This window comes from Lycium ferocissimum, chromosome 7, assembly GCF_029784015.1.
Source record: "Lycium ferocissimum isolate CSIRO_LF1 chromosome 7, AGI_CSIRO_Lferr_CH_V1, whole genome shotgun sequence".
NCBI classification, from domain to species: Eukaryota; Viridiplantae; Streptophyta; class Magnoliopsida; order Solanales; family Solanaceae; genus Lycium; species Lycium ferocissimum.
The window spans coordinates 41,669,057-41,680,454 of record NC_081348.1 but is presented as its reverse complement, the minus strand read 5'-3'; the positions used below and the strand labels follow the sequence as shown (position 1 = coordinate 41,680,454).

General features: G+C 35.0%; 1 protein-coding gene across 1 annotated transcript; it reads right to left on the bottom strand.

The window, feature by feature from the left end:
- Positions 1-555: 555 nt before the first annotated feature.
- On the bottom strand, positions 556-8,348 carry LOC132065106 (ribosome biogenesis protein WDR12 homolog). Its single transcript, XM_059458347.1, has 14 exons — positions 8,041-8,348; positions 6,183-6,283; positions 5,065-5,171; positions 4,547-4,582; positions 4,349-4,434; positions 3,952-4,019; positions 3,759-3,869; positions 3,534-3,656; positions 2,343-2,486; positions 1,805-1,919; positions 1,516-1,652; positions 1,387-1,422; positions 1,201-1,300; positions 556-988 (listed from the first exon to the last, which is right to left on the bottom strand). The coding sequence occupies exons 1-13, from the start codon at positions 8,210-8,212 to the stop codon at positions 1,208-1,210; spliced, it is 1,329 nt and encodes a 442-aa protein (XP_059314330.1). The 5' UTR covers positions 8,213-8,348; the 3' UTR covers positions 556-988; positions 1,201-1,207.
- Positions 8,349-11,398: the final 3,050 nt, after the last annotated feature.

Here is an 11,398-nt window from a genome sequence, read left to right as displayed (position 1 = left end):
GATTCAACAATCGCAAAAAAATGTTTTGGATTCCTTGGGCTTTGTTTTTTGTGGCTTCGACATACTGGACCAAGAAAATGGACTGATGCTTTGCGTATTTGTACCGGAAAATTTTGACGCGTGCTTTATGAACATTCTTCCACTTGCAAAGAAAATATTGGTAATGGAACTGCTTTTTTCCTTTAAGGATTCAACAACGATGACATACCCAGTGAAATCTCACAAGTCAAATCTAGAGAGGATGGAGTATAGGCAGACCTTACCCCCAACATAGTGGAGGTGAAGAGACTGTTTTCGAAAAGCCCTTAGCTCAAGTAATGAGAACATAACAAATAAGGGAAAGCATTACATAACATTCAATAATCTTTAAGGATTCAGTAAAGTGGTTCCTCTCAAGAGGTTCTACATTATAATAGTCGAACACAAAATCTTTAATTAAGAAAGGAGGCATGTCAACCATTTCATCACATTCCTTGGTGATAGCTTGCAGTGACTCAATAACACATAAATCAGCGTAATTGATCAATATTTTTCTTATTTATCCGTTAGATACTAATAGTCTAACAACATTCTTTCATTTTCAAAATTGAATGTTTAAAATACAGTTACCATTTATCTTCCAAGAAATTCTTAACAAATCAATTCCTGATAATGATCGGATAGTCAGTATTCCCCAATAGGCTAGTTCAATGGTAAAAAATGGTACCGTTTAAACTGTAATACAAGGATCGAGTTAGAATTTCAAATAACTCTGAACCAATTTGCTTGAGGTTAAAAGTCTTGTAATAAAATGCAGAAGCTGCAAAGGTACATCCAAGAAATACAACTTCACCACAGGAGTATATGATACAAACCATGTGCAGTTAGCATAGACAAAATTGCTTCTGAAGTAAATTATCAGAACTTCAGCTTGACCCAACCGATTCTATTAGTAAACTTGCATTAATCTTTTGGCGCACAGTCGCCTCTGCAACAGGGGATATCAATCCTGCAAGAACAAATGTTAAATCATGTAAAACACATCAACCATCAATCTCTGAGTATGTACTACCTTTGTCCTATCAGAACTTTGATACAGATAAAACTCAGCTGTATCATGAGTTCTAATCCTTTTTTCTAAAATATTATTCTACTCCCACTGAACTAAGTGATGAAAGATAATTGGTCTCAAATGTCTACGCCAAAAAGAGAGTAATTTACCTCTACATCACAACACAAAAATGTCTGAAGAGATGCAAAGCTTCGAGTCAGCCCCACCACTGATTACACTTTCTCCTTTCCACCAATCCGCACACAATACCTGTATAGACAGCCTGATGTTTAGGAAATACTAATGTAATAGAACAAATACTCATAAACCAGATTTTAGAAGGCAAAATTTAGCACCTTGTCGTTGTGAGTGTCAATGACAGCAAGGGGCCACTGCAATACAATTGTTTTACCCAGGAACAGAAAATGTAAGTGTTTATAAAAGTTGTACTAGTAATAATAGAGACGTTAAAGTGTAGTACTAACCGCAGTTCTCAAGTCCCATAACATTACTTTCCCGTCATAAGATGCAGAAACCAAGTGAAACCATGACTTTTCATGCCACTTGCAAGCGGATATCCAAGAACTGTGTGATGAGAACTGATAGACAGGAGCTGAAGTACCTGTTAAGTGATATAGTTGTGTGACGTAAGGTCATCAGTTACTTGAAGAATAAACACAGAGAAAAGATATTTAAGCACAGAGAAACAGGGAGTTAAAGTTCAAGTAGGTGTTTAAAAGTGCTTCTGCAAGTTGGACAGAAAAAGAAAGAAACCTGGTTTGCGAGGATCCCATATCCTAAGAATGGGGTCAGAACCACCAGCAGCAATGAGGGCAGAACCTTCACCTCCACCTCCAACATCAAGGCAATTAATGACTTTGTCGCAATACTGTTGAAGAGGAAGGTGATCATTATCCATACTTTTAGGATAATACAGTTTCAAGCCCTCAACACAATAGACTAAAAAAAGAACTATGCATCTTGGCATTACAAAAGTTCAAAACTGTGGCTACTTATCATTATGGGGCGGTAGCTTTTTCTTCAAGGTGGTGTAATTTTTAAAAATATGAGATTGTTGACAGCCGAAGAGAAATGTTATCTCCGACAGAAAGTGAAAGCTAAATCACTAGGAATAGCATATGTAAGTGCTACACCTTCCACAAAATTTTCATAATTTCGTGTTCTGCAAATTGGAAATTTATTTCGCTCCCTCCAATCCATATGTCTGTTACTTTATAGGAAATACTAGCCTACATGCACGGGACACTAGAAATGTGACTGGAAGAACAGAAGAAAAGAGATGGCATCTCACCAGATTTAATGAATCCTTGCCTATCTCAACATCCCATCTTCTAATAGAGTGATCCCATGATGCTGAATAGATTGTTTCATCTTGTGGCCACACCACGGAAGATACACATTGTGTATGTCCTACAAGTGTAGATTTAGCCTCCTCCTGTGAGCATAAGATGTGACAGAAATTTTTTGAGTACACAATTCGGATAACAACATTAGGAAAAAATATTTTAAAAAAAAAATAAGAAGAGAGAGAGAGAGAGAGAGAGAGAGAGAGAGAGAGAGAGAGAGAGAAAAAGCAAAGATTAAGCAATTCAGAAAGATATAATAAGAGGAGATAACACCTCTCCTGCTAGCCAACGACTGACATATTTCAAAAATCAATTTTGACATTATTTTGGTCCTTCAGTTGAACATTGTCATTTAAGGAAATCAGAAGGTTGTTTGTCTTTCACCAAAAGGGACACAAAAGATTTTGTTAATCAATATCATTTGTCAATGAGATACAACATAGAAAGTCAGAGACACATTGGATCAAAATTGTAGCTGAAACAGCTTTGAAAAGAAGAATATAATGGCAACAAAGGTGGTAGATAAGGAACAAGGCAGGAAGCTAGTGGACCACCAGGGATGACAGGTATTGGGAACGAAGAAGAACAAGTACTCCCTCCAGTTCCATTTTATGTGATGGCATGTTAAGGTTACAAGTTTCAAAAACTTTATAGTCACAGAAATGTTATGGCATATTTTAGACCAAAAGTTCCAAAAATCTTCATTTTTTTTCTTAAACATGTCACATAATTTGGAACGGAGGGAGTAGCAACACAAAGTTGGAGGCTCTGCAGGAAAAAGGGTGGGACAATTGGATGGGTGTGGCATATAAGAGATAGGATGGAGAAGGGTGCAAAGTAGGGTTCAGGGAAGAAAATGTTTTCCAGAAAAGTACAAGTAGGTTGTTTTGTTACGTGTATGCCTTGCACTGGAAACTTAAGCCACAGCAGCCACAAACTGTTCTTTCCTCCTTTTTCACTGATTTTGAGAACAAACACATTACCCGCTCTTTGTTTTGGATAAGGTAGAAGTTAGAAGGGACATGTTATCCTTATTAAACAGGTCATGGATTTTTGTACACTATGCCGCATGAAATAGATGTATTTTTCTGTCTTCACTCTTTAACCTAGACAGGTTAGAAGAAATGTAGTCATACTTCTACTTGAGGATCTTCCTTTTCGGTATCCTTCTTCCTTTTCTTGACTGAAACTACATCACCTGTATCTGAGCCACTTGCTTGCCACAAAGCTATTTGGCAATCCCAGGACCCTGAACACACCTGTCAACACAATAAATACTGGGAGTCAGTAAAAGTTCTTAGAATCAATTTCTTCGTAATTTAAAAGCTTCAAATGATCAATTAAGTAAAGAGATGCACGACCATATCTCCAGCAGGATTTGCTGCAATACTTTGAACAGAAGCATTATGTCCATGTAAAATCTTAAAGGCTCTAATCCTCTTTATCTGATCCAAAGACTCATCTGCGTCAAACTTTTAAGCCAAACAAATACTAATTAAAGGAAGATGATGAATTAGGCAGTGAGTTATAAGTAGTGCAGGCACGTCATGTTACCTTCCAGAGCCGCAGTGTCCTGTCCTTGGAAGCCGTGGCTACTATTTGATCAGCACCACTTTGAGGCACTAAAGAAAATAAAAGGTATAAAAATGATAAACAAAAAGACAGAATTGCGGAAAAAATGAAGCACGGAGAATTAGATATCCAGGAGAAATTCAAAGTATAGTCCACATGATTGTCTTAGTGGTAAAGTGTTTGGCATCCAGTGTATTTCAGCATTGCAAGGCAAGTTAATAGAATGGATATCAACAAGAGATATTAACCGAAAAAGAAATATCAAAAGCAGGTGATCTGGGAGTATGAACATGGTATCACGGATAAATGATAATGGCAGGACGATAAAGCATAATGCTAGAAAACGAGCAACTGAGGAGAAACCATCTCCCACTGATACCTCTTGGTGTGACAACACAAACAGAAGTAATTGCACCAGTATGGCCCTCCAATAGATGTGTACAAGATCCGGCAGCCTTCCATATTCTGATTAGCACTATCAAGAGTTAGGTTGACACATTAACAGAAAAAAACAAATAAAACTGAGTTCTGAACCAAAAAATGCAATCAGCAAAAAAATATACAACCAGCTGATTACCTTCCAAAACCATCATAACATCCAGTCAAAACAAACCTGATAGATCACAAATATGCACATCTTGTCAGTTAAGGCAATCGTTCATTGTATGGAAAGAAGATCATTATACATTCTTAACTGTCACCAGCCAATATTTTAGGGAAAATAGCATATGGAGGATGAAATTTAACTCAAAAACACTTGGAACAAAAGCAGCACAATGTAATAATATCAAAAGTGTTGTCCTCAGAGATCTAGTATGTAAGATATCTATAAGTGAAGTGAATGCACAATAGACTTGGAGTATAATGTACAGAGATCCAATAGCCAGGGACATGAAACCATTCCTTTTAGTTATGTTATGCAGGCTCTCTATTTTTTTAATTTATTTTGGGGATAAACCACTATTTTCTTTCAGTAAAGAAGTTCCTTTAGAAGCATACAAACACTATGTTAAGTATATTAAACAAAGAAAGATATAGAAGGCGGACAATATTACAAGGATCGCACTGAAAAACAAATTTCACACTCATGCTTACTTAGAATTAGAACCATCAACTGCACTGACCCAGTCATCATGCAGAGATGGCTCTTCTTGTTTTCTTGGAGCCACAGCTCTAATGTACTCAATCTCTAATATTTTCTCCTGTAAAAATATTAAAAAAACAGTAAGAAACAGAATAAGGAGTATAAGAGCCACTGAATAAATGTATAACATAAGGACAATGTATTTTGTCAAAAATTTTAATCACTTGTGACTGAAATGAGCCACTTCTGGCTAGTGAGCGAGAACATACGAGAAACAACTAGGAAGGAACTAGAATTACAGAGCAGCAGTACTTCTAGAACCTTCAGGTATGCATATCTTTTTGCAATGCGTGCAATTACTTCAAACACCTCATAAGCTAAAGGAGACTAATTTATCATTTCCGGAAAGAAATTGTTTTCACATTACACTACACTGACTACAATTTTTTGTATTGATTGGTACTACACTATCTACAATTTTGAAACAGACCTTTTAATACTTTGGAGTTGGGAGTGCAAAAGCACACAGCAGGAGACAGTATACGTTTGGATTTTTCTACAATTTTGAAACTCCAATAACAGATGCAATTGCAAGCATAAACGAATTAAAACCCATGAAATAATGCAAAAGAACAATCCCACTAGCAGCAGCCAGTAGATGCTTTGTGGAATTAGAAATAAATCTAAGTAGTGGGTGACAGCATTTGAGCTAATCCAACTGTTAGTACAAGTTCAGCTCGAGCTCGGGCCACTTACATCAACTTTATGACTGGCTATTCATCCTTTTCTAGAATTTATTATAATTATTATTATTATTATCATCATCATCATCATCATCATCATCATTATCATTCTCTATCAGTCATTATGCTCAGATAAATTGAAGCAACAAACTTTAGCAGAATGTGATTACACATTAATGAAGCCACACAACACACTTCTGTTATCGTGTTTAAAATCAATGTTAACATGAATGTATAGAGTTCATGCTATATTTTCTTTGGAGACAAGATTAACCAGCTTCCATAAGGATCTTTTGATTTTTAAGTTGGTCTGAAGAGACAAAACAGAACTACTGGAATTTTGGTCATTCTAGCAGTCAAGAAGTGATTTCAGGAAAGAAACTTACAGCTGAAATGCCCTTGGCAAGGAGAAACTCTTCAAGTGACATGCGGACCAGTTCCCCATCAATGAGAAAATCGAAAGGCTCAGGATTCCAATCATCCTTTCCTAATAACAATCAAATGACAAGCAGGTAAACATACTAGTAAAAACACAACTAGCAGAGCTTGTCCAGTATACATGAGATCAGGCCCTTTATTTAATTAAATATGAAAACTGACTCTTTTATCTCTGATCCCAAATTTAGACACAATAGACAATTTGATAGTCATTTATAAGGATAAAGAAGCTCAGTTATGGCAACCAGTGTCCATAATAACAAAGCTCTTGGACCACAACCAGCAATCTATTCAACCCTTTATTTAATTAAATATGAACCTGACTCGTTTACTCTGATCCCAAATCTAGACACAATATACATTTTGATAGTCATTTCTAAGGATAAAGCTGCTCAGTTATGGCAACCAGTGTCCATAATAACAAAGCTCTTGGACCACAACCAGCAATCTATTCAACTTGTCAATTTAGGTTAAACAAATAGTCCCTCTGGTCCGTGATAAGTGACAAGCTCGTAGCTGAAAATACCAACTCCCAAAAACAAATAGGTATTTTGACTAAGTTACCCTTAATTAAATAGTACATTCAGATAGAAATTAGAAAGACTTTAAAAAGCTGCATACTTAGTTGATTTATCCCTTATTACTATTTCTTTTTCTTTTTCTTTTTTTTTTTTTTTTTTTTTTTTTTAAATCAAGATTACCCCTTATTACTATTACAATTACAATCAACATTTCAGAATAGTTAAATTGTTTTATCTCCTCATCATTTAGATAATCTAAGAATGACTCCTTGATAATTCGCCAGATAAATCAATAAAATATCAAATCTGACTTCTATATACTCCCCACAAACTAGAAGAAGCTCGTGGGAAGGTTATTTCATATAGTTTCTTGATAGGGATAAATTTGGAAGGAAACAATTAATACTTCTTGATTATGTAAAAAAATACTTATTTTAGACCAAAATAAAAGGCCAAAAGGTCATCTATTATGGACCAGAGGGAGTACCTATTTAAAGAAATTTACAAGCTCATAGCTTAAACAAGTGAGCTAAGCCAGTCCATTAAGCCAAATTAACAATTAAACTGAGTTCTGTACAACAGTAACGATGAACCATCATTACCACAAAAATCTACTTCAGTATGAACGACTATATCCTCTACAATTATACGTAATTTATTTATCTACAGCAAAAAAGGAACCCTTTTCACAACAATTCAAACATAAAAATGGTCCCTTTAGTTTGAGGGTAAGTTCAAAATAGTCCTTAAGCATGCACTTAACAGTTTTAGTCCTTTTAAGTTTGCCAAAAGTTAACACTTTTAGTCTTTGTAAACTATTTATCGAACTATGTCCGTTAGATTTGACGACAGTGGAAAAAGATTTAACTATAAACACCAAGAAAGTCTCGTCAAATCCTAAAATATGCCACACTAGAAACTACACTAAACACTAAAAAGATATAAAAAAATATAAAAAAAATAGCAGAAGCTTCGGAAATGGTACCTCTAAATATGAATTCCCGCTAATTTACTTTTTTTCATAGTTCCAGTCAAATCTAACTGAATAAGATAGGTAGATATTTGACGGAGACTAAAATTGCTAACATTAAAGGACCAAAACTATTAAGTGCATAGTTAAGGGACTATTTTATACCTACACTCAAACATAAGGGACTTGGTATATTTGTCATTTTCTGTGAAAACTAATCAATCAACTGCAATCAGTCAACTATATGAACCCTCTAATCTATCCATTTTCCGGTTAACAAAATATAGAAAATTATTACTAGGAAGCAAGAGTTACCGGATTTAAGGAGGTTGTTGACAATGGAAGAAAGGCCGAAACGGGTGAGATTGGAAGGAATAGCAATGGAAGAAGGCGGGGCCTTAAAGGGGGCCTTCAACTTCGTTACAAACCGGACTTGTATACGCCTTGCAGCCTCTTCCATGTCCTCATCAATATTCATTTTCCCCATCAAATAATGGATACAGTGGGATTTTAGAGTGTACGTTGCCCAAATTCGTAGGGTTTAAGGCGTTAGTTTGTGCAAGTTGGCGGGTGGAAAGACTTTGACAAGAGGGTTGGCCCTTTCTTTTTTCGGTTTGTACGAGTTATTTTGATAAAAATAACAAATTTTATTTCCATAGTTGACAATAACATAGAAAAAATGCGTTTAAGACATAGCATATCCAATGTATTTAATAAATTTCGGATTGAGGTAAATTAATATACATTATACATATGCTTGAAAACTGTGCTCAATTATTATATCATTACTCCAGTATATATGTTTAAAAATTACCTTTTACTTTATGAATAAATTTTATTTAAAAAAGGGAAAAGGGTCAAATTTACCCTCCAAGTATGGTTTATAATTTAAATTTGTCCTCCATCAAAGTTTGGGATCAAATTTGCCCTCTCCATCAAAGTTTGGGATCAAATTTACCCTCCAAGTATGGCTTATAGTTTAAATTTGCCCTCCATCAAAGTTTGGGATCAAATTTGCCCTTTCAGTCGAAGTTTGGGATCAAATTTGCTTCCCATTGGATACTTGATAAATTTGCCCTTATATGGATGGAAATGCGACTTGGACTCCACAACAAAAAAATTAGCCACGTCGGATCCACATAGGCTCCATGTAGACTCCCAAACTCAATTCTCTTTTTAACCCATTTCCCAATCCCAATTCTCTTAACCCGTCTAGACTATTGCTGACACTAAGGCACATGTAGTAATGTGAAAAGCCGGAGTTTTAATCGCATCGAGGTACACGCGTAATGCATAAAATAGGAGGCATGTAACAAAATTCTGCAGCAACAACAACGAATGTTTGATACGACCAATGATTCGTTGTTCTCTCCAGAAACATAGAATTTATCTAACCAGCAAAACTTTCTTGAACATGACATCTATCTTAGGTGAACTTCGATGGAGCTAACTTAACTCATTATTGTCTCCTCCCTGTCAAAAGCTCTAAAAAACTATTCAAGAGAACTGAAAATGAATTTTCAAAGCTGAACTGCACAAATTTATTTTGTCATCTTGTTATCACTTTTGCAGGATCATAACTTTTCCGATGTTACTTTCGGTATACATTTAGGAATATATTCTGAGAAAACTATTTTCCTCTGTTCAAAAATGCTCTAAAGAGTTCATGAAGAAACCTTCACTATGACAAAACAAATGTTGCAGGGGCACTTTTTTTTTCCCAAAAGAGTGAGATTGGGTGTACGTGGAGCGCATGTGGATCAACGTAGCTAACTTTTTGTGTTGTGGAGTCCAAGTTAGACTCCATATAAGGGAAAATTTATCAAGTATCCTAACGGGGAGGGAAAATTTGATCCCAAACTTAGACAGAGAGGGCAAATTTGATGCCAAACTTTGACGGAGAGGGCAAATTTGATCCTAAACTTTGACGGAGTGCAAATTTAAACTATAAACCATACTTGGAGGGTAAATTTGACCCTTTTCCCTTAAAAAAATTATCATAGTACAAAAAGTAAAAAATGATAAATATTGATAATTTTAGAGAGTAAAGAGGGTATTTGATCGGTAGAGGTGATCTTCTGAGTGCCCGATGGTTGAATGACTTTTCTGTTATAAAATAAAATAACCATGGCTTTACTAGGTACTCCTTCCGATTCAAAATAAGTGTCTACTTAATCTTAAGCACCTGCTCCTAGACAAAAATATGTATTTTGACTAAACTATTCTTGATTAACTACGTAAAAACACACTTATCCAAATAAGGGTAAATTCGAAAGAAAAATATTTTTTTCTTGATTATATAGGTGAACACTTATTTTGACCCAAAATAAAAATATTAAAGAACACTTATTATAGTTTGAGTGACTATTCGAGTGACAGGCTTATGGTAAATTTTAGGCATGTAAAGCTGTATTGATTGTCTTGGATTCTTGAAATATTTATTTTACTTTATCTAGTGAAATTAAAATAATAAATAAAGACTCTTCGAGTAATTACATTATTATATAAAATAAAATTGAAAAAATAATATTTTTGTTTTTTATTCATTTATTTTAACTATTTAGATAGGACTTTACTTTCATTTAACTTTTTTCACACATGTTCTTGGATGAAATTATGCCGATTTATTGGAAACAATCTCTCTACCCAGATAAGCTCCGGATGCCCTTCTTTTGGGGTGGTATTTAAATTTTGCCCCTCATATTTGTGGTCTTCAAATTTTGCCCTTCGGCTAAAACCCATGGTTCGGTTCGAACCCCGCTCGCTCAAAAATTTTAAAAAATTTGCAAAGTATAGTTTAAATTTCGCTATGCCCCCTTAAAATGTTGAAAAAGAGATTTTTTAGTTATGTTTAACTAAAAGTTCCTGCCGAGAAAGACATTTTGCCTTGAAGCATATATATATATATATATATATTTTTTTTAACTTTTTCAAGATAAACTTTTAGTAATGCCTTAACTAAAAGTGTGCCCCATAAAACATAACTAAAAGTATGGCCTATAAGGCGTAAGTTTTCCTTAAGGCATAACTAAAAGTTTGCCTTAGAAAGCAAAGTTTAAATTTTGCTATGCCCCCTCCGGCAGACTTTTAGTTATGTTTAACTAAAAGTTTCGGCAGACTTTGCCTTTATATATATATATATATATATATATATTTTTTTTTTTTTACTTTTCAAGGTAAACTTTTAGTTATGGCTTAACTAAAAAGTATCTAAAGACATAACTAAAAGTATGCCCATAGCGGAACTTTTCCTTAAGGCATAACTTAAACTTTGCCTTATAAGGCAAAGTCTATGCCTTAAAGTTAACTGCCTTATGGGGCATAATTTTGTTATGCCTTAACTAAAATTCGCCCACAAGGCATAACTAAACTATGTCTTGGGAAAAATTTCGCCTTATGGGGTATTTTTAGTTATCTCGGATCCGGCATAACTTTAGCTTTTCCTTAAAGATGTATGCTCGATCCAGCATACACTCCCCGATCTGCCTTGCGAAATTATTTTTTTATTTTATACGTGAGCGGGGGTTCGAACCCGAACTTCATGTATTCGCCCACCTTTCCAAGCGAAGGGCACAACTTAAAGACTACAAATATGAGGGGCAAAATTTAAAGACCACAAATTTGAGGGGCAAAATTCAAAAACCACCCCAAAAGAAGGGCAATCCGCGCAAAA

Excerpts from the sequence above, each read along its gene's own strand:
- LOC132065106 (XM_059458347.1), bottom strand. The coding sequence starts at position 8,212 with ATGGGGAAAATGAATATTGATGAGGACATGGAAGAGGCTGCAAGGCGT. Across the intron at positions 6,284-8,040 it reads CAACAACCTCCTTAAATCCG|GAAAGGATGATTGGAATCCT; the intron begins GTAACTCTTGCT and ends GATTGTTATTAG. Across the intron at positions 5,172-6,182 it reads TTGCCAAGGGCATTTCAGCT|GAGAAAATATTAGAGATTGA; the intron begins GTAAGTTTCTTT and ends ATATTTTTACAG.